At 43.3% G+C, this 21,091-nt stretch overlaps 1 protein-coding gene across 1 annotated transcript in view; it reads left to right on the top strand.

Moving 5' to 3' along the window:
* Positions 1 to 21,091, top strand: part of TAOK1 (TAO kinase 1) — a 139,058-nt gene that overhangs the window by 77,610 nt on the left and 40,357 nt on the right. The window contains exons 4-6 of the mRNA XM_068270103.1: positions 4,964 to 5,035; positions 17,248 to 17,349; positions 20,593 to 20,638. Of these exons, the coding sequence (XP_068126204.1) occupies positions 4,964 to 5,035; positions 17,248 to 17,349; positions 20,593 to 20,638 (220 nt within the window). The remainder of the gene's footprint in view (positions 1 to 4,963; positions 5,036 to 17,247; positions 17,350 to 20,592; positions 20,639 to 21,091) is intronic.

The raw sequence follows: 21,091 nt of genomic DNA, 5'->3' as shown, positions 1-21,091 counted from the left end.
GGGAGACATTTGGAAGCTCGCCACTTTCTCCTTTCATCTGTTCTTTTTGTTGGTGACCTGGTCACTTCATAGACTGATGAACATTTGCAGTGGTCTCAATGTGATTGACTCTATTCCCAAGAATTGATGGAGCATTCTTGGTGGTCAAGCTCATTGTTCTGCAATGTTGGCTTTTTTTTTTAATTTTTATTTTTTTTAATCTTTCTTATAGTTAAGAAGAACAGTTACACATCCTTCAGCTATTTTTAAGTCGTACTACTTGAACCTGAAGTGGTGATTGGTACCCACCAGAGGACACTTGTTCTCCATGGGATGTTTGCCATCAACGAAACATTTGGCTACACACTAGCATGGCCTATACAGGCAGTGACTCATTCTCTGTTACTTTGTTCAGGGTGAATAATTGTCCAATGCGACATTGCTGTATGGGGTGTATGCTTAAGGCCCCGTTCACATCACAAACGCAGATGGCCACGCATGCGGAACGCAACGCATGCGAACGCACGCCATCCGCGTTTGTGTGCGTTGCGTAGCTGATCCCATCACTGAAAAGTGAATGGGACAGCCACGCGTTTTTACAAAAAATGCGTGCAGCATGCGTTCCCGGACCGCACAGGTCCGGAACGCATGCAGGGGGAAAATCAGACATTGCACTCTATGCAATGTCTGATGTCGTGCGTGTCGGCCACCTGCACGCGTTTCCAAAACGCGGCTGGAAACGCGTGCAGTGTGAACGGGGCCTTAATCAGCAATTGCTTCTGTTTTGCAAAGACTGATTTTAAATATAGTTTATGACAAAGGGAGATGATCTGTTGTGCTGTGGTGTTGGATTCACAGTCCAGACCTTTCCCGTTCCATGTGAAATAATCATTGAGAGCATTTTTAGGAGTACCGTATGCGAAGTGAAGTGGTCTGCCAAACACTGCAATCAATTGGATTTTGTAATTTCCGATTTTTTTTTTTATTTACTTTTTTTTTTGTGTCAAATTGCTACGGTTTCTTTGGACGCTTGGCGTCATCCTGATTACCGCGGTTTAGTGAATATACCCCTTGGTCTTTCCGGACATGACCCAAATAAGATAAGTGTATGTACAGGCCCAAGCCTACATAAAAATAGGCTGTGTTCCTTTTTCTTTTTCCTTACTGTTAAGGTCCATAACCAAGGGAAGATTTTTCTCAACTATTGGTTTTGCAATATTTCATAACATCGTTAAACGGAAATTTGTTAAACAACGTTCAACGATGGCAGATTACCCGTGACAATCATTTATTTTGAAGGACCGTCATGACAGATTACATTGCCGACAATCAAGATTTCTGCTAATATTTAGCGAAAAACTGAATGATCCTTTGTATTCCTTCCAGTTTCGCATCCCATGATTTTGAAAGATGCATCGGACTAATGATCACTGGCTCAGTTTCACCTGGTCTATCTTTCAGTGGGTACTTCGCTTAAGGCGTCACACTAGACTACAACAGTTTACTGGAGTAGTGACAAGCGCATAAACTAACATGTCGACAGATTTTATACGAACTATAGGAGCCTTTCAGGCATGTTCATTTTCAATATATTTGGTCTTTCCATTGCATATGCCTCATATGCCAACACACACCATGAAAGCTGATATAAACTGACTTACATCCATTCTCATTTTCAATGGAAAACAGACATGAGGAATTTCTCTTTGGGGCTATATAAACTTTTTGAGGCGCACACTATTTTGGATGAGCAATCTATGTTGGTGGTAGGATAAAGAAATTGTACAAAAAGGCTGCAGCTGTTGCGCACACAACTGTTCTCTGTGGGTAATGTATAAATAAAGTGGAAGCCAGAACCTTCCCAATACTTCCTTGCTGTCACCAAATATAAGCAACAGAAGCAAGTAAAAAAAAAAAGTTGGTGGGAAGGAATCAGAACACGCCGGATGCTGTGTGTTACTGGACGATGAGCATGATTGCAGTTGCAGTGAAGCATTGTTTTCATGCAACGTATGCTTCATTGTATACCTGACATTGAGCATTCAATGCACAATGCAACCTTTCCCCTCCGTTGTGTTGCAGTCCTGCTTTTACAGGATGTGCAGTGCAATATTCTAGTGTGAGAGTAGCCTTGGGAAATAAGAGACAGGGGATCCAGCAAGCATGCATGAGTAGTGCTTTAGTCTTAGCATATAGTATGCTGCAGCTTGTGAAGTGGAGACCCCTAGTGCATGACCTGCTGAACTTTGCTGTTAAATGGATACATCTGCTTTTTTGCTTTTTTTATCATTGTAATCCATGGAAATCTCCCCACTGACTTAATATGAAGGTAGTTCTGTAGTGAAGTCATGCTGTGAGTAACAGAACAGAGAATGTTGGCCACAGCTGCTGCAAGTCGTGTGATTTCCTCAAAGGGTTTTTTTGGACAGATGTATTTGTTGTACACACAGTTGAGTTTCTAGGTTTCAATAGTGATAAAACAAAGCCTTAATAAGCAACTCTAGGCATCAAATAAAAACAGTAAGCTGCTCACGCTCTCCTGCAACCTTTCCTGTTGCGTCCTACAGATTCTGACACATACTTTACTTTCTAGTAATATTTCTGACCACTATTTATACTGAGTGCATTGGCAATTCCTTACTTGTATGTAGAACCACACACACCACAGACCTTAGAGCAGTCATAGAAGATCAGTTAGTTTGGGTGCATGTTGTGAAAGACATGCTGCACCAAGTTCTTAAGATGGTGAGCTTAATTTTGGCACCAGAATTTTAGCTATTATCTCATATAACTACTGCTGTAGGTCATAGGTGGCTGCACTGGATTACCAGGAGTGGGTGCTTAACTTTTCATACCAGTGTATTAGCATTAATATAGCTAAAGCGTTTGGTACTGAATGTGTTTAATGGTGGTGTGGGTTAAGCATCAGGAAGGGAATTTTTTAAAGGAGTTAAGATTGATGCTGGGGTTAAATAGAACATTGTGGTTTGGGTAGTATTGTGTGTAGGAAAAGTGCAAAATGATTGATGAAAATCCTGCAATATCAATAGGCAACTTTTTTTCCAACCACACCAATGTTCTAACCGCTTCTCTCTCATGTTGACCAGTACAGGTGCCAATTTACACATACCCTGGTTTAGAAATCCCTGTGTGTCAGTGTTTAAGGGCTCGTTCCCACTATCGCGAATCTGCATGCGTCCAACGCATGCAGATCCGCACATGTAATGCAAGTGGATGGGCCTGTTTCCACTATAGCGTTGTTGAGGTGCGTTTTTTTCAGCGTGAAAAAAACGCACAAAAGAGCCAACGATTTCGCCTGCGTCGGGAATCCGTGCGAATCGCCGCTAATGTATTTAATAGTAAAAACGCATGCGTTTGTTACATGCGTTTTTACCCGCGATTTCGCGTGCGATTTCGCACCTTTTTCAATTTTATTTAGCCCTGGCAGTGTCATGGTTAATTTCGCATGGCACCCTGCCATGCGAAATTGCAGGCGAAATCGCGGGTAAAAACGCATGTGGAAACACATCCGCATGCGTTTTTACAAGCGTCGGAATGCGGCCGAAATCGCGTCGCAACAGTGGAAACAAGCCCTAAAGCACCCGTGAATTGTCAGGGATATGGAGGCTGACCTATTTATTTTCTTTTTTTTAACTATGTTCATTGCCTGGCTGTCCCCTTGATTCTTTCGGCCAGATTTATTCCACTTTTTCTCCTAAGTTTTCTCCTAGGAGGTAATTTTTCATCTTCTGTACCAAAAAGTAGGTGAAAAAGTACAGTTGAAATTATTCTGGGTGTTTTCTTGCTTGCTGGTGGTTTAAATGCATTTTATATAGAATGTGGAAATATCACCTAAAAGAAAACTAGGAAGGAAAGTGAATTGGATTGGGCCCTTTGTCTCTAATACTTTTAGCCATAGACCCTGCGCAAGCATGTACTGTAGGTCAGGTGCTCTGACCCAAGTCTGGCCAGATTAGCGTCATGTTTGTTTCAGATGTTTGATTCGGATACTAGTGCAGCCAAAGAGACTGGTATTGTTTAAAAGGAAATAAATATGTCCGCCACAACATGCCTCTCACTTCAAGTACCCTTTAAAGGACAACTGTAGCAAGACTGATATGGAGGCTGCCATATTTTATTTTCCTTTTACGCGATACTAGTTGCCTGGCAGCCCTGCTGATCCTTTGCCTCTAATACTTTTAGCCATTGACCCTGAACAAGCATGCAGGCCCTGCTGACCTTATTGTCAGATCTGACTGGATTATAGCTGCATGCTTGTTTATGGTGTTATTCAGACACTACTGCAGCCAAATAGATCAGTAGGGCTGCCAGGCAACTGATAATGTTTAAAAGGAAATATATATGGCAGCCTTCTCTTCTCACTTCAATTGTCCTTTAATAGAAGCAAGATGTGCACTGGCATGAAACTGTTTGGTGCGGAAACATTTGTGATTGATTTAGCCATCAGTTTGGTCTTCTGTGCCCAGCCTAATGCTGAAAACAAATGGTTGATATTTTTACACAATTGCTTTCCCCAGGTGTCTATTTTTCTTCTCTCTCGCTTCTTCATAGGACAGTCCATGCCACTCAGCTGAGCTGATCGTATGTGAACCATCACTGTCTTCTAGTAATCTCTTGACCTATAGAATCATGAACGATTGCATTGGCCAGCAAATGCTTGTATGGCAGATTCATTTTGGGTTGACCAAAACTTCAGTGACTTTGATATGAGAATGGGAGGCGATTAGTCATGATAGAATATGCATGCTTACATTTTGGAAGTTTAGCTTCAGAGCTGTTCATTACAGTCTAGCAATGATAATTGAGAGCAGTATCTGTTCCGAATCCACATTAGTGACTACAATGTACCTATGAAATAAGTGTCACGTATCATTCATTGATCACTAATTAAACTGAAAATTGCAATGCATCCCAGAAGACATTTGATACATTTTGATGATCATTCTGTTGTCTTGTGTCCTAGGCACACGATGTGCGTACCAATGAAGTGGTGGCCATCAAGAAAATGTCCTACAGTGGCAAGCAGTCCAATGAGGTATGGTTGTTTTTTGTTTTTTTTGTGTGAATACTTCATCCTACTACCAAATACTGAATCTGAGAGAGCCTAAACACTTTGAGTCCTATGGGAGCTATAGAAATGTTATTGTATTGTATTCTTTGTTTCTCCAGCTGTAATAATATTAAGTGGTGGTGTTTTTTGTTTTTCTTGTTTATTAGTTTTAATATTGGAAGTAGATTTTTTTTCAAAGTTTTTTTTAAGCAGAAGCTTAACCCTTTGAAGGGACTCTGAGCAGTGCAGAAACTATGGAAAGATGCATATCATTTTAAAACTCTCTTTCTCCTCTTTCCAATGATATATAAACCGCCGCCCTACGCCTTTAATTTTTGCTATTTTCGCGACCGAAATTGCCGCAGCTGCAATTTCGATCGCAAAAATAGAGAACTAAAAGGCGTAGGGTTTATATGTTGTCCGAAAGAGGAGAAAGAGAGCTTTAAAATGATATGCATCTTTTCATAGTTACATTGCATTACACAGGGCGACTTTTTCCTAAAGTCAGCAGCTCCGTTCTGCTGAATGGAGCTGCTGACTTTGAGAAAAAGTCGCCCTGTGTAATACAATGTAACTATGGAAAGATGGATATCATTTTAAAGCTCTCTTTCTGACGACACATAAACCGCGGCTCTACTCCTTTTAGTTTTCTCTATTTTTGCGATCGAAATCGTGGCTGCGGCAATTTCGATCGCAAAAATAGCGAAAACTAAAAGGCGTAGGGCGGCGGTTTATATATCATTGGAAAGAGAAGAAAGAGAGCTTTAAAGTGAACCTAAAGCCGGTTAAAAAAAATGAGATTAACTCACCTGGGGCTTCCCTCAGCCCCCTGCAGCCGATCGGTGCCCTCGCAGCTCCGGTCCGATGCTTCTGGACCCGCCGGCGAACACTTCCGGCTTCGCCGTCACCGGCCGGGAGGCTGCAATAGCAGCATAGGGGGCGATATACAGGCTGGGAACGCAAACAATCACTCGCGTTCCCATGCCTGTCGGCCGGTGACGGCGAAACCGGAAGTGCTCGCCGGCGGGTCCAGAAGCATCGGACCGAAGCTGCGAGGGCACCGATCGGCTGCAGGGGGCTGAGGGAAGCCCCAGGTGAGTTAATGTCATTTTTTTTTTAACCAGCTTTAGGTTCACTTTAAAATGATATGCATCTTTCCATAGTTTCTGCATTGCTCGGAGTCCCTTTAAGGTTCCTGTAAATTTTGGCTTTCAGCGGTGTGACTATTGATACAGCAATTACCTTTTTTATTACTTAAACCATCTAAATGATGTATAATCCCACAGTTAGAAAACACACAAATATATTCTTTGCCTCTTCCCTGTTAAAATGATACCACACATGGTTTATTTTATTTAGAGTTTGGGGCCCCAGTTCTAAACAGATGCATCACTGGGCAACAGCAGAGCAATGCATCTGTAGAAAATTGGGGCTGCAAACTATTACCCTATGATCACAACCTATCACTACACCTGGCAGTCTTTAACTACTTAAAGGGAAGGTTCAGGGACTGTTGAAAAAAAATAAAAATCCGCATTCACTTACCTGGGGCTTCCTCCAGCCCGTGGCAGGCAGGAGGTGCCCTCGACGCCGCTCCGCAGGCTCCCGGTGGCCGACCCGACCTGGCCAGGCCGACGGTCAGGTCGAGCTTCTTCTGCGTTCCAAAATGCGCCTCACGGCGGCGCGCTGATGTCATCGGACGTCCTCCGGGCTGTACTGCGCAGGCTCAGTAGTTCTGAGCCTGCGCAGTAAAGCCCGGAGGACGTCCGATGAAGTCAGCGCGCCGCCGTGAGGCGCATTTTGGAACGCAGAAGCAGCCCGACCTGGCCGCCGGCCTGGCCTGGCCAGGTCGGGGAGACCACCGGGAGCCTGCGGAGCGGCGCCGAGGGCACCTCCTGTCTGCCACGGGCTGGAGGAAGCCCCAGGTAAGTGGATGCGGATTTTTATTTTTTTTCAACAGTCCCTGAACCTTCCCTTTAAGGACCGCAGTGTTAAACCCTACTAAAGACCCCAGGCCATTTAGTAAATAGGCCACTGCAGCTTTAAGGCCTCGCTGCAGGGCTGTACAACTCTGCACACAAGTGATTGTCCCCGAAGTGTCTTCCCCCCCCCCCCCCCCCCTTCCCTTTCTCGCCTCCAACAAAGCTCTCTGTTGGTGGGCAGTTATCGCTCCTTCAATGTTTGTTTAATTTTTTTAATGCATTTTTATGATTATTTTTTTTAATAAATATATGTCCTTTTTGTTTACTTTTTTTATAAGCCCGCCCTCCCTTCCCCGCCAGCCAATCACCGTGATCAGCTGTCATAGGCATTAGCCTATGACAGACGATCACTCCTGTCTCCCCCGGGGGGACATCTGTGTCACACGGCTGTCCCCAGTGCAGCGCTGCCCTAGATCGCAGTGCTGTACCTAGTAAATAGCAGTTTTGCCGTCTAACAGTCTCCGAGCGGCGATCAACGCTGGGAAACTGGTAGCGGAGCTCCGTCCGCGCGCAATCCCTAGCCATTCATGACGATTGGTGTGGAGTGGTCCTGGGGCCGCCACCGCGTTCACGCCAAATGGCGTGGAGCAGTCGGCAAGAGGTTAAAGGGAACTGAGAGGGATGTGGATGTTTCCTTTTAAACAATACCAGTTGCTTGTCATTCCTGCTGATCTCTTTGGCTGCAGTAGTGGCTGAATCGCACACCTGAAACAAGCATGCAGCTAATCTAGTCTGACTTCAGTCAGAGCACCTGATGTGCATGCTTGTTCAGTGGCTGTGGCTAAAAGTATTAGAGACACAGGATCAGCAGGAAAGTCGGGCAACTGGTATTATTTTAAAAGGAAAAATCCATATCCTTCTCAGTTTAGGTTCCCTTTAAAGGTGTATAAACGGGTACAGATATACAAGGGGTTGACAAGATGTTAATAGTCTACGTAGGTGTTAAAACTTCACTGAAGTGACCTTGTTGCTTAAACTTTGGAAAAAAAATGTTTTTGCCTATTATTCTTAACCTCCCTGGTGTTAAGATTATTTCCAGATTTAGGGTCTAAAAGCCGTGCAATTTTTTCAAAAGCTTTTAGACCTGTAGACCCTAAAAACAAGAAAAAAAAAAGCAACAGATTTGCAGCAGCTCCTGCATATAACTCACTCAGGCACGGGATTACCGCTCTGAGCTGTGGATTTCCGTCCCGAGCCTGACTCTGGATTATCGCTAAGGAAGTTAATTAATGATTGCTGGTATTTGCTATATCAGCAATCATTCACTTTTAAATGGCACAAACATCTGCAACTGGGACCAGAACGTGCAAGCTCTTCTGCTTAGAAAACAAGGCTCTTCTGCTCGCACAAAACCTCTCCAGATGGAATTGTGAATGTCAAAGAGAAGAAAAAGAAATTAAGTTTATTTTTTATTTTTTGTCTGATGAGCATGTCCTTTATTCTCCTGCAGTACTGTCAGAAAACCGTAAACACAGATGTCCTGAGAGGCCATGGTTCAGATTTTCCAAATTGACTGAATTTGCCAGCTGGTTTTTTTTCCCCCACTCCATTTTAGTCTTCTGTACACTTTGCTATGATGTCTGCTATGATGAGATGAGGTTTACTAATTTTTTCCTACTTAAAACCCAATTAAACTCAATATAATTAAAACCAGGCAAATTTGAATAGCATTTAGGTTAGGTGAATACAAACCGCATCTAGAAGCAAAGTGATGAATACCCCTTTTTCGGGGTAAATGAGCTCACTAATGCAGTTCAGCTTTCTTCCTGCCCTCTCTTTTTTCTAGCTGGTAGGTAATCGCATGAGACCATGTGATTTTCCAAAGTACCGTAGGTAGAACAGATACCAGCCTACATTTCCCAAATCACTGGATCTATGTTTATAACGGTTTGCGCTTAGATCTGATGCCGAGGTGTTGAATGGTGATGTGATGCTGTATGTCCAAGCAGTTTAGACCAGTCTACAGATGGTTGGTGTAATGTTTTAGACCTGTTTTTAGACCTTGTCTACCATTCAGTAATTACACAATTCACAAAGGCAAACAAGGAGTAACCACGCCCACTTTTTCTGACAGAGCTTAGACCAGCTGATTTCTGTGGGTACAGTAATTCTGTAAAGGCATTTTAGATGTGAGGATGGAACCTTTTGAATCAATTATGCAGGAGATTAATTGTATGCAGAGGAGAGCTCCTCAAAGGAGAAGGATGTTAGTAATAGCTACTTGTTTGTGAATTGCATCTTTTGATCATTTCTCCTGCTTTACCCACCTAATTACTGAATGGTTTAGACCAGGTCTAAAAAACAGGTCTAAAACATTTGGTAATAGTTAATTCCCCTTTAATGCAACTGACCAAACCATCAGTAGACTAGTGTAAACTGCTTAGTGAATTGAGGCCATAGTCTCCGCCCTTGAATGCGGTTGGACTTTCAGGCTAGGCTCTGTGCAATGCTCACAGTTGACTGTGCAGGTAATCTGTACTAACCAGCTTGGAGTTATTAAGGAGTGACCTGTTGCATAGTGATTTGAAACCTTTTTAAAAAAGGCAGAACAAATGTGCGAATCGTTGTTTCTACAGACTTAAGGTGCAGACACACATCAGACTATAGTCTTTGGAAAATGAAAGATCACAGACCAATCTTACCACCCTTCATGTAGTATGAGAGCCATACCTGCACAGTCTTTTCTATGGAGCTGAACTCTCCATCAGAAAAAAACCTTTGCAAGATGCTGCACACACAGATGCTGTACAGACACAAAAGATCAGTATCTGCAAAAGATCAGTATCTGCAAAAGATCTGTTCCTGCCAAAGATCCGTTCCTGCAAATTGCATTCATAGTCTATGAGATCTGCAGATCATCATACACACCTTGTTTAACTGACATTCATCTGCAGATCAGATCCACCAGGATGGATTTTCAGATCTGCAGATGATTGTCTGATCTGCAGATGAATGCCAGTTAAACAAGGTGTGTATGAGGATCTGCAGATCTATGAATGCAATTTGCAGGAACGGATCTTTGGCAGGAACAGATCTTTTGCAGATACTGATCTTTTGTGTCTGTACAGCATCTGTGTGTGCAGCATCTTGCAAAGATTTTTTTTCTGATGGGGAGTTCAGCTCCATAGAAAAGACTGTGTAGAGTATGGCTCTCATACTACATGAAGGGTGGTAAGATTGGTCTGTGATCTTTCATTTACCAAAGACTATAGTCTGATGGCAGGGCTGTGGAGTCGGGCAATTTTGGGTGCCTGGAGTCGGGGAAAAAATGCACCGACTCCTAATGAATTTGTAACTGTAATTAAAATAGAAAATATGATAAAATGTTCTATTTCTCAGATAATAGTCATTAAAAATAATGTATATATACAGTATATATACAGTAATAGCTGTGCTTAGTCCACAAAAATGAAATAAACCAATCAAAATTAGTTACTTCTGCTGCTTCAATAAAGCAGTCCCCGTATTTTTAAGGTCAGATATACATATCTGATTGTGACTGTATATATGATGTGTACACAGGAATCTCTTATATATACTAAATAACATCTATGCTGTAAGAATAAAGCCTGATGTGTAGCCGTGTCACTAATAGAGATGGTCAATGAGATGGAAATAATTCTGCATTGATGCTGATTTATGCAAATGTATGCACTCCCTTTGCTGATGAAATCAAATAATTTGATATGTGTTGTTAAAATTTGTTTTGGTGACTACAAATTAAAGGGTAACTGAGACGGATAAAAAGTAAAGTTTTATACATACCTGGGGCTTATTTCAGCCCCCTTCAGGCTAATCAGTCCCTCGCTGTCCTCCACCACCCGGATCTTCTGCTATGAGTCCTGGTAATTCAGCCAGTCAGCGCTGTCCGTCATACCGCTCCCACAGCCAGGAACATTCTGCACCTGCACAATAGTGCTGCGCAGGTGTAGTACGCTCATGGCGGCGGAGTGTGTGCATGTGTACTACGCCCGACTGGCTCAAGTACCTGGACTCATAGCAGAAGATCCAGGTGGTGGAGGAGGACAACGAGGGACTGATTATCCTGAAGGCGGATGGAGGAAGCCCCAGGTATGTATAAAACTTTAATTTCATCTGTCTCGGGTTTCCTTTGTTACACAGTAGTACTATACTCTACATATGCACTCCCCACAGAGCTGCAGGGAATCCACTGAGAATGCTGTGCACATTGAATACAGAGGTGTTGTCTGTTTACAATCTCCTCATTCCCCTGCAGAGTACCTGCACATCACTCTTACATGTACCCACAGTTACATTGCCTAGGGCCTGATAGATGTTCTTTGTTCCGGTTTGTACCTTTTACAAGTACTCTTACCAAGGACTAGTTTTAGTCTAAAGGGAATAAATATAGTAGTCTACATATCCTTCTCACTTCAGTTGTCTTGTAAGATTCCTAAGCGTTGGCAGTTAAGAGACGAATTTCACGTTACATATTTTTAATCAACAAAATTGTAATATGCAAATTAGAGGAGTCTGAGTCGGTGGAATCCTAAACTGAGGAGTCTGAGTCGGTGGATTTTTGGACCGACTCCACAGCCCTGGTGTGTATGTACCTTTAGTCTTTAGTATTTCAGGCCCACTGGGTTTTAGATTGATAACAAACCTTTTAACAAATAGTGGTAATTAAAGATTGAACTGTTATAGGGAAATTTTCAAGCAGAGTGTGATGCAGTGCAGTACATCACTTCACACAGTGAATTTGCAAGAACATTAAACATGGCATAGGAAGCAGTGTCACGTTCCTACTACAGCAATGCATTGCTCTGTGATGTGATTTGATATCTCGCTGTAGTATGCATTTTTGTGTTCTGTTCTATTTGGTATAATGAAAGCTTTGTGTTGCGGTGCATCTGACTGCAGGTGGCCCTGTAATACTAGTTCTGATTTTTCATTTGTTTTGTGTACAGTAGGGTCTTTGTCCAGTAATGATCTTTTACCTCTTTAGAATCCTTAGTAGAGTTGAGCCGAAATTTTCGTAATTTCGCATTACTATAATTACGCATGCAAAATTTGCGATTACGATGCGAAATTACGGTAGCGTAATTGCCATTAAAATCGTAATTGAAAATACCGTAAGCGTAATTTTCAACGCGTAATTTCGCGTTTCGTTCATGCCGTAATTTCGCATTAAACGCTACCGTAATTTCGCGTTAAACCGTAATGCTCCATATAATATAAAAAGCCGCCGACTTTAAGGGTTAATAGCAAAGCCCCCTTAAATGCTAAGAGCCTCAAATTTGGAGAATATATTAAGGAGATCAGGAGGAATAAGAGGAAAATTTTTTTTTTCAAAAAGACCTTATAGTTTTTGAGAAAATCGATGTTAAAGTTTCAAAGTAAAAATGTATACATTTAAAAACCCGCCGAAAGCCTGCTTAAAGTTTAGGAACACCAAATTCATAGGGTATATTAAGGGGATCAGTGGGAATAAGAGGAACATTTTTTTTTTTTTTTTTCAAAAAGACCTTATAGTTTTTGAGAAAATCGATTTTTAAGTTTCAAGGGCAAAAATGTCTTTTAAATGCGGAAAATGTCATTTTTCTTTTGCACAGATAACAATAGTGTATTATTTTGATAGATTCCCCCAAGTGGGAAGAGTTTTACTTACTTCGTTCTGAGTGTGGGAAATATAAAAAAAAAACGACGTGGGGTCCCCCCTCCCAGACCCCTTTAACCCCTTGTCCCCCATGCAGGCTGGGATAGCCAGAATGCGGAGCACCGGCCGCGTGGGGCTCCGCACCCTGACTATACCAGCCCGCATGGTCCATGGATTGGGGGGTCTCGGAAGGGAAGGGGCAGCCAAGCTTTCCCCTCCCCCTCCGAGCCCTTGTCCAATCCAAGGACAAGGGGCTCTTCTCCACCTCCGATGGGCGGTGGAGGCCGCGATTTCCTGGGGGGGGGGGGGGGGGGTTCATGGTGGAATCTGGGAGTCCCCTTTAAAAAGGGGTCCCCCAGATGCCCACCCCCCTCCCAGGAGAAATGAGTATAGAGGTACTTGTACCCCTTACCCATTTCCTTTAAGAGTTAAAAGTAAATAAACACACAAACACTTAGAAAAAGTATTTTAATTGAACAAAAAACATAACCACGAAAAAAGTCCTTTAATATTCTTAATTAACCATTAATACTTACCTGTCCCTTTAAATAAATGATCCCTCGCAATATCCTCGGAAATGTTCTATCAGTTACAATGTAACAAAGTTATTACAATGTAACAACTTTGTTACATTGTAACTACGCCGCTCAGCCGCCGCATACGCGTCCGTGCTGCACGGACCCGACAGAGCTCTGAGCTATATAGCTCAGAGCTCTCTAAGCATCTTTGTATTTGGGCTCCAAGGAGCCCCATTGGTCCTTAGCAGACCAATGGGGTTCCTTCTGATTTGAAGGAACCCCATTGGTCTGCTAACGATCAATGGGGCTCCTTGGAGCCCAAATACAAAGATGCTTAGAGAGCTCTGAGCTATATAGCTCAGAGCTCTGTCGGGTCCGGACTCCGTGCAGGACGCTACCCTCCCCGCCTCTCCCACATGTCACCCACATGTGGGTGACATGTGGGTGACAGATGTGGGCGGCGTGGACAGCGGGGGCCAGCGGGGACTTAGCGTCCTGCACGGACGCGTATGCGGCGGCTGAGCGGCGAGTGACGTCGGGTGCGGCGTAGTTACAATGTAACAAAATTGTTACATTGTAATAACTTTGTTACATTGTAACTGATAGAACATTTCCGAGGATATTGCGAGGGATCATTTATTTAAAGGGACAGGTAAGTATTATTGGTTAATTAAGAATATTAAAGGACTTTTTTCGTGGTTATGTTTTGTTGTTCAATTAAAATACTTTTTCTAAGTGCTTGTGTGTTTATTTACTTTCAACTCTTAAAGGAAATGGGTAAGGGGTACAAGTACCTCTATACTCATTTCTCCTGGGAGGGGAGGTAGGCATCTGGGGGACCCCTTTTTAAAGGGGACTCCCAGATTCCACCATGACCCCCCCCCCAGGAAATCGCGGCCTCCACCTCCACCGCCCATCGGAGGTGGAGAAGAGCCCCTTGTCCTTGGATTGGACAAGGGCTCGGAGGGGGAGGGGAAAGCTTGGCTGCCCCTCCCCTTCCGAGACCCCCCAATCCATGGACCATGTGGGCTGGTATAGTCAGGGTGCGGAGCCCCACGCGGCCGGTGCTCCGCATTCTGGCTATCCCAGCCTGCATGGGGGACAAGGGGTTAAAGAGGTCTGGGAGGGGGGACCCCACGTCGTTTTTTTTTTTATATTTCCCACACTCAGAACGAAGTAAGTAAAACTCTTCCCACTTGGGGGAATCTATGAAAATAAAACACTATTGTTACCTGTGCAAAAAAAACCGGACATTTTCCGCATTTAAAAGACATTTAGCCCTTGAAACTTAAAAATCGATTTTCTCAAAAACTATAAGGTCTTTTTGGAAAAAAAATTTGTCCTCTTATTCCCACTGATCCCCTTAATATACCCTAGGAATTTGGTGTTCCTAAACTTTAAGCAGGCTTTGCTATTAACCGTTAAAGTCGGCGGGTTTTTAACTGTATACATTTTTACTTTGAAACTTTAACATCGATTTTCTCAAAAACTATAAGGTCTTTTTGAAAAAAAATTTTTTTTCCTCTTATTCCTCCTGATCTCCTTAATATATTCTTCAAATTTGAGGCTCTTGGCATTTAAGGGGGCTTTGCTATTAACCCTTAAAGTCGGCGGCTACCTAACATTGATCCATGCGTCAACTTTTCCGCTTGGGAGCATGGCCATACGCATTAATTTCGTAATACCCACTGTAATGCGAAAATTACGCGAAAAATTACGCTTACGCGAAATTTCGCGAAATCCTTCTTCATTACGATTATGTACTTACGGCCATAATCGTAATTACACTAATTACGCGAAATTTCGCGAAATCGTAATTACGTCATTACGCTCATCTCTAATCCTTTGTTCTGGTAATCATTTTTGGTGTTCTGCATATTATACGGTTACCTAATTTGACTGCCCCCGTTCAAAAGATATTTTTTCCCCTTTGGCTTTCATTTGCTTTAGCCCCAGGTTGGTGCGATGCATCATTCCTGAGTTGGGGGTGTTGAATGTGCGGTGTCCACTCCTTTTAAAGTGGTATTCCCCGCTGTACTGGAACCCTTGTCCCCTTGCCCGCTCGCTGGCCTGCAGGCTCTGTATCCTTGCTTTGCTCAGACTTATTTTTATTCTAACTCTATGTGCACTTGACTTGCACACCAGGACCCTCGCGTCCTTGCTGGGCTTCAGGCTGGAAACTCTAGTTGCCAGGTTAGTGCTGCTGCCAGCCTGGCACAGTGGACACTTCTCGTTCATCACCACCTCAGGAACAGTGCAAAGAATAGATTTCCAAAGTGGAGTAAATATTGTTTTAACGGGGGAAGTCAAATGCGGGAAACTGTATAATATGCAAGTACCTCATTTTCTTGTTTCATTCATGACCTTTGTGTCTACTGTGTACCTGGAACAGTCAGCTGTCGGCACATTATAGTCATGCCATGAATGCATGCAGATTGTCAGCACATTTGTTATTCATATGGCAGTTGGAGCTGCTTGCCCTTCTGCCACATAATTTCTCTGATATCAGGGAGCCTGAGTTGAGCTGTACATAGATCTATGCACTGACTTATTGCTTTATGGGAGTGGAAATGTATCCATACACTTGTGAATGATCCGATAAACCCGTTCTGCAGTTTACATGTTACACGTTGGACAAGATTTTAGCAGAAACCTTTTCTAATATCAAGCTCACCATTGTAGTTGCTAGTTTTGTACTGCCAAAGGCCGTACATGGAGGATGAGGACAGCAGCAACACATGATCTAGGCTTGCCATAGCAAAGTGGTAAAGTTGCAGGAACAGAACTCTGACAAATCAAAACGATAATTTCCAACAGGTCTGCTTTGATTTCCGATGTTAGTTCTGATTTTTTTTCTACAGAAGTGATCTGGAAATCAGACCGGACCTGACAAATTAACAATTCGACCCGTCAATGTGACGGGTAATTGCATGGTGTGTACTAGGCATGAGCGAGCATTTATGCATGAATTGGAGTTAAATAACAGTGAACCTATCTTCATTGCCTCTGAAGAAGTGGTTTCATTTTGTGACAACCGTGATGTGGATGTTTTTATATATTTGATTTTGTCTTCTTATGGTTTGACATATTAACAGCTTAAAGGGAGTCTGAAGTGGAGAAAAAAAAAAATGAAGCAGGTATTCACCCAAGGAGAGGGATGGCTCCGGGTCCTGTACAGGCTTCCTGGTCTCCTCAGTCCCCACATTCCCCCGCAGGCTCCCCATTAGCAGCCTACGACCCATGGTTCGGCGACTGCTTTCTTCCGCATTGAGCTGGCTTCAGGAGCCTTCAGAAGTCTTCTGAAGCACTGATGCTCCAGAAGATTATCGGCTCTGTACTGCTCATGCGCACATGCCCTCTCTTGCGCGTGGGCAGTACAGAGCTGCTGGTCTTCGGAAGCTCCAGTGCTTTACGAAGACTTTCAAAGTCTCCCATGGTGGGAGATTCAAACAGGAGCCTGCAGCGGAACAAGGACACCATGAGGAGGATGAAAGGCTCTATGTAGTGTTCCCCAACCCTGTCCTTAAGGCCCACCAACAGTGCCTGTTTTGTGGAAATCCACAGAGGTAATCAGATTTACTGGGATGCTAATTACAATTGCCCGTGTGGATCTGAACTCGTCCATTGGACAATATAGCATGGCCGAGGCAGTATAGACGTGTCATGAAGCTAGCATCGTGTCCTGCCACAGGGTGGGGCCAATAAAGGGGGAGGGGGAGGTGGGAGTGATGTCAACCAGAAGCCGCGTGAGTGATGACATAAAAGCTCCTGGCCACTGCGATCCGCCAGGGGAATTGCTGGGAGATGGGGGGTTGCGGGATGCTGTGCACTTGCTAGATTATCAGCAGGAGTGGTCATTATGGGACACCTCGGCCGAGTTTCAACTAGCGTGTGTGCGGAGCTTTACATTCTCACTCCGGCTCAATTCCGTACCTTCTGATTCATTCACTGTAGTAATGTTTTTTTATACACGAGTGACATTTTCTATGTTTTTTTTTTTATTTTCTCTTTCTAAGTGTTTTTAAACCGTATTGCATTTTTATTATGTCACATGTAAGCCTTTTATATCGCCTTCAACAGAAATGGCAGGATATCATCAAGGAAGTGAAATTTCTTCAAAGGATACAACATCCGAATAGTATAGAATATAAAGGCTGCTATTTAAGGGAGCATACAGCATGGGTAAGAAGAATCTTTATATCTGTTTATAACTGTGCTATTGTGTTATCCCTTCCTCTGCATTCTCTCCTTGTATCTATTGTGTTCTGCTTATATTATATGGGATGTTGTGTTCAGCAATTAGGATTTCTGCCCAGACTTGTGTAGCTTATTCTCCTTTTCTAAGAGCTTTGGTGTCACCAGTTTAATGGATTGAGATTTGAGTAAAGTAATCTGGGCTTCTTTGGTACATAAACTATTTTTTCAGATCACACCCTATATTATTTTGTTGTTCAACAAGTACCGGTAGTTGATGTAATATTTTTTTGTTGACTTTATTTTGCGGATTGCAAAACGTGAGGTACAGTGAGACTGATGGAAACGGTGACAAACGTTTCCATTAGTGCAATCCCTAGACAACGGGAATTACTCCTAATCGCAATCTCTGTCCTGTATTTTTTTTATGTAATTGAGCTCCTATACTTAGTATAGGAAGATTATCTCATAGCAATTATACTGCTATACAACATTTTTTTTCCCTCGCAATTTGGTCATTAAAAATATTTTCCTGCTTGTCTTTATTTTTTGCAACACAAGTCCCAATCGCACCATAATCGCGCCGTACACCCCACGGATCGTGGAAGAATTGTGGTGGTGGAAAATACAATGAAACGCAATTCCATTGCTGCGTGTTTGCGATTGTGATACCGTTTCCAAGTGGAAATGGGTCCCTATTGTAAAGTACTGTCCAATATTTGGGCGCTTTATAAACCGTGATTGTTTCTATTGTCATTTTTGAAAATGAGTATTGTGGCAAATTAGTTGTATTTGCCAGAGTCTATTAATGAATTAGACCAACATTACTTTTTATGGAAGGAAATATAATTCTGCCATTCTTAGGAAATTTAGCGTTTTAATCCTCCAGTTCAAACTTGCCATCCTGATACTGCTTGTATTGAATAAAGGGTGGAAGGGAGGAGTGCTCTCTATTGGTCACCCATGGTAATTCAACTGTGTGTTCAAATCCTATCCAAAATGTAAAATGAAAAGTGCAAATTGTAATTGCAGTGAGATTGATGAGCACATATAAAAAGCATGTAGAAGCAAAGTGGGCTCTAAATTACTTTTTGCATTAGTCAAACCTGCACCACAATTTTGTTTTTCCTTGTATAGTCAGCCGGTGATTGAATCAGTCAGGAGTGACATTGTGACATTTAAAAGTAGGAAGGACAACAGTGCTCTCCCCAGAAATGTTTTCCAGCCGGGTGGCATGTAGTAGTAGCCGGGTAGCATGAAAAATTAGCCGGGTGGGGCGAGATGAGAGAATGCAGGGCCAGTGCTTCTGTGAGCAACTATGCTTACATTATAGGAGGAGGTGAGCTGATGACAGCCGTGTGTTCACCAAAACTAGCCGGGTGGAGCACCCAGCTAAAAGAGCATGGGGAGAACAGTGGACAATGAAGACCAGACTCTATTTCCCAGCATTACAGTAGACGACCCAATAAACTGGTGGCAAAGGGCCGAGGCAAGGGTGGATCATGGAAATGTTTTTTCGGTACTTGTGTATTATCCCGTCTAGCAGAACGGGCTCAGCAGTTAGACAGGCTGGAAAAGTGTGCACTGTGCTTCTTGAGCAGCTGATTCACCACAGATCAGCTGCTCCGTTCCATTCAGCTTTTCTCACTGCGCTGTGTTGGCTTTTCCGTCAGCGATCAGACCGCAGAACAATAGAGAGCAATAATGAAAGAGGCATGAAGCCTTCCAGCCTGGAGGAGGGGAATTACAAGTGATTCTAGCGGCATACCAACTCTGCCTAATCACATTACAGGGAAGAGGACTTGCTGAGCACCAGCACAAGGTGATCCACCTCCCACCCCCTGCTATGTACAGCGCTGTGCCCTGCAGCAATCTGCCCGCTATCATACAGCTTGTCTATAAAAGGGTCTCGCCCCTAATCACAGCCCACCAGGGGAGAGCTTACCTAAGCGGGGATCAGCGGCTGCTGTCTATGGAGCGGAGGTCTCTGCATTTAGTGTGCTGTACAGCCCCTCTACTCACATCTTACACAGACAAGTGCTGTGACTTCGGGACGGGCTACAACACTGCGCAGTGAGGAAAGCTGAATGGAACGGAGCAGCTGATCTGTGGTGAATCAGCTGCTCAAGAAGCACAGTGCACACTTTTCCAGCCTGTCTAACTGCCGAGCCCGTTCTGCTAGACGGGATAATACACAAGTACCTGTTTTTCTTATGTTGACCTTTAGTTGCACAGGTCACCATAACCATTTACTATAGATGCTAGTGAGTTTGGCATGGATAGCTGCTAGTATTTTATATTCCGGATCTTATACCATTAAAAACACAATGCTTGTTTCAAACTCATCCTAATCCCTTCTATCTCACTAAGGGCTCATTTCCATGGGCAGTTGAAATGTGTGCTCAGCAAGCAGTTACTAGGCAGCAGCAAACAGTTGTGAGTCGGAGAGGGTTTTCACTGCCTATCAACTGCCTGTGGAAAAGATCTAACCCTCCTACTCCCACTTAACCTTCAATTAATCCTCCTACTCCTGCCAAATCTAACACTGAGGCCTCTTTTCCACTGGCGTTTAAACTGTGTGCTCAGCAAGCAGTTACCAGGCAGCAGTAAGCAGTTACCAGGCAGCTGTAAACCGTTGACAGGCAGCAGCAATCAGCTGAGAGTTTGAGAGGCATTTCACTGCTTATCAACTGTCTGTGGAAAAGAGTCCTAACCCTTCCACTCTTCTGCTTTACTGAATGCGGTAATGCTTTATGGATTGAAGCCCTCTTAACTTAACTCAGGTTCAAATTGGAGTTAGCAGACTGATGAGTAACTAAACAGCTGTTTGGTGAATGGGTCAGCTGCTATAATGTTTGATTTGGTAATCAGAACTTGTGCATGCAGTTTTAGGCCTTTTTTCCACAGGCAGTTGATAGACCGTGAAATGCCTCTCAAACTCTCACAACTGCTCACTGCCGCCTGGTAACTGCCACCTAGTAACTGCTTACTGCTGCCTGGTGACTGCTTGCTGAGCACAGAGTTCAACTGCCCATGGAAAAGAGGCCTCGGTATTTAGTCACGCAGAGGAATTTTTTTTGCTTGTCACTGCACTGCACAGTAATTTTGTTGTGGTTCGCACAGGGACTAATACAGCTCACAGAAGGGAACTCCGGTTATGTATATAGCTTGATGTAAGTTATGCTGTACCATGACGAATATTAGTAAAATATATATTTTTTCTCTTCACAGCTGGTTATGGAGTATTGTTTAGGATCTGCATCAGACTTACTAGAAGGTAATTTATTTTGTTACAAGACTTTACATGAACTGAAATTACAACGTGTGGGAAACACTTTTGTAGGTGTCAGAATGATCAACTTTTGATATTATGAGTAAAAAGTTTTTTGTCAAGGAAAAAAAAAAAAATAGCTTCGCCCTTTTTGTTACTCATTCTGAATATGCCTAGGCATATGAAGGTAAATCATTGTAAATTGCAGACAGAAGAAAGGGTTCAGTCCTATAGACCAGGGGTCCCCAACCTTTCCCGGCCCAGGGACCACTTTCTGACCAAATTTTTTCCAGGGACCGCCGCGGGGGAAGTGGACGTTGGGTGCGCGTCCTAGTGGACAGTGGAGTGGGTTAGGGGGGGGGGGGGGTACTGGCGAGGGTGCAGTGGCATGGCTAGCATAGTTGCCCCAGTATAGGGAGTTTAGTTGCCCCAGTATAGGGAGTTTAGTTGCCCCAGTAT

This window comes from Hyperolius riggenbachi, chromosome 2, assembly GCF_040937935.1.
Source record: "Hyperolius riggenbachi isolate aHypRig1 chromosome 2, aHypRig1.pri, whole genome shotgun sequence".
Taxonomy (NCBI): domain Eukaryota; kingdom Metazoa; phylum Chordata; class Amphibia; order Anura; family Hyperoliidae; genus Hyperolius; species Hyperolius riggenbachi.
The sequence above is the reverse complement of the archived record's forward strand: the minus strand, read 5'-3'. Positions and strand labels throughout refer to the sequence as shown.